Source organism: Populus alba, chromosome 1, assembly GCF_005239225.2.
Source record: "Populus alba chromosome 1, ASM523922v2, whole genome shotgun sequence".
Classification (NCBI taxonomy): Eukaryota; Viridiplantae; Streptophyta; class Magnoliopsida; order Malpighiales; family Salicaceae; genus Populus; species Populus alba.
In genome coordinates this window covers 30,235,803-30,242,050 of record NC_133284.1, presented here as the reverse complement: position 1 = coordinate 30,242,050, position 6,248 = coordinate 30,235,803, and the positions used below count along the sequence as shown (strand labels likewise).

General features: G+C 36.7%; 1 protein-coding gene across 2 annotated transcripts; it reads left to right on the top strand.

The window, feature by feature from the left end:
• Window positions 1–1,443: 1,443 nt before the first annotated feature.
• On the top strand, window positions 1,444–5,997 carry LOC118032950 (uncharacterized). Of its 2 annotated transcripts, none has more exons than XM_035037758.2 (5): window positions 1,444–2,663; window positions 3,160–3,456; window positions 3,959–4,138; window positions 4,894–5,112; window positions 5,440–5,997. In XM_035037758.2, exons 1-5 carry the CDS (start codon window positions 2,205–2,207, stop codon window positions 5,839–5,841), a joined length of 1,557 nt encoding a protein of 518 aa, XP_034893649.1. In that variant the 5' UTR covers window positions 1,444–2,204; the 3' UTR covers window positions 5,842–5,997. The 2 variants fall into 2 exon arrangements, with proteins under 2 accessions (XP_034893649.1, XP_034893648.1); XM_035037757.2 differs by having other exon boundaries at window positions 3,956–4,138.
• Window positions 5,998–6,248: the final 251 nt, after the last annotated feature.

Genomic DNA, 6,248 nt, shown 5'->3' with positions numbered 1-6,248 from the left:
ACTGTTTCTTTTTTATAAATCTTATAATTTCAACCATAATAATAATAATAATAAGTTAGTATTTTGAGAACTTAGTTGAAATTATATTTTTTAAAAATTTATTTTTTTATATTTTTTAAATAATAAAAATTTAAAAATAGATTTTTTAAAGTAAAAAAATAATTCAAATTCCAACTGATATAATCTTTTCAAACCCCAGGTGAGCCTACTGAGCACAGCACCAAGCTTCCAACAGTTGTCGAAACACAAGTAGCAATAAGATAAGAGGAAGACTTGGTAAAATTCAAGGAGGAGCAGCGACGGTGGGTCCCTTGGATGATTCAAACATGGCTGCATGTCTCACTCTGTCTCTCTACAATGGCAAAGGCATTAATATTTCCGAGGACAAAAGCTTCTTCGGGTCTGTGTGCTTTTCTTTGAAAATGGAGAGGGACGCGAGGATCAAGAGAATCGCAATGGGTCAGGGCACTGCGGGAGGGAGGCAGCGAGGAGAGAGAGAGAGAGAGGGCGGAGGAATGAGGCTGTCAGTCTTGAAAATCATCCCTGAGGAAGAGAATCCACAATTAATAAATAAATACGAACAACAGAATCAGTCTAATTATTAAACAATAACTAACACATGAACTTTAACGGCACGCCCTGCTTTAATTGCATTTTGATTAATATAATCATCTTCCACTGTGAAGCTAAACTAGACACTGCTATGCCCCCCCTTGTTCTCTGTGAAGGTTTTTGAACGTTACCATTTATTTCTCACAAATCTGATTTATATATTCATGCGGCATTATTTAACATTTATTTTGTTATATATGATTTATTCTTTGTTCTTTTTCATAATTAAAAAAGAGTCGATTGTTGTATAATTTATTTTGTATAAAAAACTGACCCACTAACTTTGTGGTTTCTCTGTCCTGGTACATTTGCTAAAAAAAACGTGAAGGACAAGAGTAGTAAAAAAAATGAAAAGGGAGTGTAAACATTTGTTTACCCATTTAAAATTAGGTGTTTTTATAAAAATCTGTTTTTTTTTTACTTGATATTATTTTTTTAATGTTTTTGAATTGTTTTGATGTATTGGTATCAAAAATATTTTTTTAAAAAAATAAAAAAAAATTATTTTAATATGTTTTTAAAATATTTTAAAAAATAACCGCGTTGTCACGGACACGTATTACTAACTTAGAACTTGTTTGGAAGTGTGATTGAGGTTGTTTTTCAAAATGATTTTCACTTGAAAATGTATTAAAATAATATTTTTATTTTTTAAAAATTATTTTTAATATTAACGCATCAAAATATCTAAAAATACTAGAAACATAATTTTTTAAAAAAATATTTTTAAAATACAACATCATACCTCCACTAGAGATACATCTCAGTTTTCTAAAAGAAAACGAAATAAATCGGGCAGCAGGAGGAGCAGACGAGAAAGAAACACTCACAGCACAGCTTTCATTTGAAATCTCTGTTCCTTGCACAAAACGAGGGTGCACGCCTGTAGTCTTAACTTCTCTCTTCTCTCTCTCAACACCTTTCAAGTTTGAACCCACAGGATGGTTGCTAGCATCATACAGATTTGGTGCCTGCCTGTTAAAAAGCATTTAGTATGAGCCTCTGCTTTTCAAATAGAAAATCCCTCTAGTGTAAGCAGTCAATAATCATCCAGGATCTCTCTGGCTTCCTCTGTTCCTCTGAAAAGTCGATAATCACACTCTTCAATTCTCAAACTGTACATTTTGGGTACAATTCATATGAACCATTGTTAAGAGTATTTTTCAAATTCTCGACCAAAATCAAGGCTTAGCAGGAGTACTATATCCCTGTCACAAGAGTCCAAACTCCGACTCCTCTCTCTCTCTCTCTCTCTCTCTCTCTCTAGCCCCAGACTATCACTTTAACTAGAACCCACTTCCCAGCAGGCCAGTTCCTACATAATAAAACAAACAAACAACCTGTAAATTTTCAAACCAAAAAGGAAAGTTGTTGGTCTAAAAAATCTCTGTTCAGAGCTCCAAACTCTCTCTCCTACTCACTACCCGGCATCCACCAATAGAACGCGAAGTTGTTATGAGCTTGTAGGAGTACTCTTTGCGTTCAAATCTTCAAACTCCTCCATCTACTTTGACGATAAACCAAGGTGTATCTCAAAACCAAGAAGGAATAAAAGAAGAAGAAGAGAGACTGAAGTAGCCGTTGTTTCTTGCATGGATAAAGTATCAACAATAACAACATTGACATCAAGAAGGCCAAAATGGCAATACCCACCGGCCCAACCAACACCAAGAATCCTCCATTTACCTCGCAGGCCTCGCAGGAAACAAGCGCCAAAGTCCAATGCTGCAAAGCCAAGTTCACAAAGAGACAGGAAGGGGAAGTTGGAAGTTTTGTTTGATCAAGAAAGAGGGTTTGCAAGAGTGGCTATGCCAATTGTGATGGTTGGTGGTATCAGGGGTGATCAGTGCCTCGAGGAGGAGAGGAGGGAGAGAGTGGAGGAGAGGGAAAGCGTGGTGATGGAGGAGGAGAAGTGGAGGTTCCAAGCTGAGATGTTGAGGGCAGAGTGTAATTTGTTAAGGATGGAAAGGGAGATTGCTGTCAAGAAGATGGAGAGAAGAAGGGTTCAAATGGAGAGGATTCTAAGATCAGCAGTTCGAGCTCTGCTTTCTGTTAGTAATTCTTTCATCAACTCATAATCTTAGTAGCTGCTTTCGTTTGGATTCTTAACATTTTTAATGATGTGATTGGTTCTTGAAAAATTAAAGGTAAAGAAAACAACAATACATAATGGTATGAGAGTTCATAATTTTGATTCTTGACAAATTCTAGCAAAAGACTTGAGACCTGAGGCTAAGTCTGCTCAACTCTGGCAAGCCTGGCACAGCTATTAGTCTAGATTTTTTTTATTCTCTCTTCCCGTGTCAGGTTCTTGATTAATGTTGACTAAGCCTTGTATCTAGTTTGGATAGTTTTGTGACAGCCTCTCTGCAGCCAAACAGAGTGCTCTGTCTGGAAGCCAAGAAAACATGGGCAAGGCGGATGCCAAACGACAGTAAACACATGAATTGTTTCTGAAGGACATAATTTAGGGGCTAACCAAATTGTTTAAATGTACAAGACCGTTTTCTTTGTTCTTCTGAGTTTTGTTTGGTGATTTGCTTGCAGGTGAGAAAAGGGATTTGTGATGGCAAGGATGTGAGAATGGTATTGGACGAAGAGATTCAAGAATTGATTGAGAAGCTAGAGAGGTTGCAAAGAAGATCAGGAGTTAAGGATTTAGAGGGTCGAAAATGTAGTAATTTAGATAGACAAGTATCTATTCTTCGAAGACGGCTAGAGAAGTTCGGAGGAGAATCGGACGAGATATGTGTTAAGGAGATCCAAGAGATGGCAGAAGCAAGCTTGTCCATCAAAACAAATTGCAGTGTCTACGAGACTTCATCTTCAAATCACAGTTGCAATGTAATGTTTAATCTGTCCTCTTTTTTCTATTAGATTTGATCACTATACCATCTAATCATCTGCGTTTGAGTTGCGTAAGGCCTTTTCTCTCATACTATCTTCTCTGTTGGAAGAAGACCAACTAAATAAATCTATAGTTCTTCCATTGTTTAGATTCCGAATGAACACTTCACTCGTATGAAGTCAACTTGTTTTGTTATAGTTAGCCGAGATGAGTTTTTTCCTGTCTCAAAAGTTCAATTTTACTCGGATCAATGTGGCTCTGGTTTTCTTGAAGCAAAGAGACTAGCATATGCCTGTTCAGTTGCCAAGAAAACAGAGGAACACAGCACAAATTACTTTTTTTTTTTAATTATTATTTTGGATCGCTTTTAGTGGGTTTGCTATCGGTCTTCTCTCCATTTATTTGGTTAAGAAATGCAGCTATAATTTCCTATATTATGTCACAATTAACATTGCATGTGCATATGGCTAATTTCTAGAAGAAAACAATGTGCAGCAGATGGAGATGCTGAGAAGGAAAATGGAGGGATTGTCGAATGGAAGCTTGTTAGAGAGAATGGAAGATGAGTATGGGTCGATGCTCTCTACAGCCAGCAGTTCTGCAACCAACTCTGCCTCCACTTCCAAGAGAAAAGAGTTTCCCGACATGCCTTCATCTTCAACAAGACAACCATGCAAGGTAAAATTCCACTGTTAAATCTGAAACCCTCCTCGTAATCCACGATATTACACAGAAGGGAAATAGTTTTCTGTTCTCTTCCTATTCTTGAGCAAACCAAGCACGGTGAAAGGCAATAGATCAAGTGACACATTAACACTCTTTTAGTCCATTTCCCATTTATTATTGAAAGTAATTTTTGACTTTAAGTTATAATTCAATTTTTTTTCATAAATAATTCATGATAAAAATAAGTTAAAATGAATTTAAATTAGAGGTATATTTGGTAAAAATCATTCAAATCAACTTTTTTCAAGAATATATGTAGTTTAAGTTGGAAATTAAAAATCTTAACTTTTAATTAAATCAAGATTTTGACTCAATTTTATAATAAAATTTTTATTTAAATTATATCTAACCAATCATATTTTCTTACAGGTTAAAAGGTATATAGTAAGTTAAAAGTAAGTGTTATTTTTTAAAATATTTTTTTATTTAAAAAGATATTAAAATAATATACTTTTTTTTAAATGTTTTTAAAATCAAAACGATTTACTTGATATATTTTCAAAAGCATTTTTAAAGACAAAAATAAACACACTCTTACACAAAAGTTATCGATTTCAGTAAAGTCCGGGAAACACATGTCAGATAGTGAAGTAGATTATTTAATGGCAAGAAAAGACCGAGTCAGCTCACTGATTTCGTAGGATTTTAATATGAAATGCTCTATGAATTGTGGTTGTCTGAAAGTTGACGAAAACTTTTTCCTGCAGGAGACAAAGCCCGGTGAGGAGAAAGCATGCTCTGGGCGCTGCAAGGTTATATTGCGGAGAGTCATCGAGCAAGTTCGGGCTGAGACAGAGCAATGGTCCCAAATGCAAGGGATTCTTGGGCAAGTCAGGAAAGAGATGGAAGAGCTGCAGGCTTCCAGAGATTTTTGGGAAGATCGAGCACTTGATTCTGATTTTGAGATTCAATCCCTGAATTCTGCTGTAAGAAACCAAGCTCTATGTCGTCTGTTTTTCCTTTTTGCTTCTTTCTTTATATATCTCTGAGTCAGCGAGTCCACCCAACGGAACAATTTTGCATATTTCTAAATGTCTTATAGAACACATTTCCCCCTCAAAGTTTGCATTCCTACAACATCAAACATTCGGAAGATCCAACTATCATTGTCTGGATTACAAAAGTAAATATGAACAGTCTCCAATAATAGCCTTTCGTTGAGAGTAAAAGGCTTATCCGAGAACATTTGATCCTAGGCTTGTCAATTTTTCATTTTGCATTTATGCAAAAATTAACAAGGTGGCTTTTTACAGGTGCAAGAGTGGAGACAGAAAGCCCTCTCTTCTGAAGCCAAGGAAAATGAGCTACAAAATCAGGTAGCTGTGCTTCATGTTGAGCTCGAGAGGCTGGGGAAGGCAAGTGCTAAAGAAACATCAAGGTCTAAGAATTTACCATCAGTGGAGGCTCCCAATGAGACGGAGAAGCGAGTATTGGTTTGTCGCTTAAAAGAAAACTGCAATCCCAATGACGGTTGTCGCAAGCAGAAGGCGGCCTTTAGTGATGGAAGAAGAAAACCACACGCCTGCACCGGTGGACCTGATGCCCCGAAACGCTCTCCTTTCAGAGATATTGGAAATTCATCTCCCTTGGCGAGGCAAAATAGTAGAGCAGTTTTCCCTTTGCACTACCTTGCGCAGGAAAACTTTAATTTCTGAAAATTCAACAACCCCCCCGCCCCCCCCTTCTAACTACATTGACTGTAAGAGAAAGCCAAACTTCAGAAACTTCAGCACTCGGAATTAGAGAAGAAGTCCATGTCTAGTCTGTGGGGATCCATGAATTACCATTGCAGCTCCTTTAGGTTTTCGTTATTGGATTTCTCATGCATTTGCCAACTATGTTCATTTGCTAAGATGATAACTTGAATTCCAACATATGCAAATCTAGCTTGACACAAGTTCATGTGCGTCAGCTTGTGTACTTATGATACAAAAACAGAAGTCGAGGCTTTCAACGTGACAATAGCATGATCATAGCTATGCCATTGCAAATGACACAAAAACAAGCAAAAAATAGGAGCATTTCATCAACATCGGCAGAAATTTTTTCGAAGAATTCATGC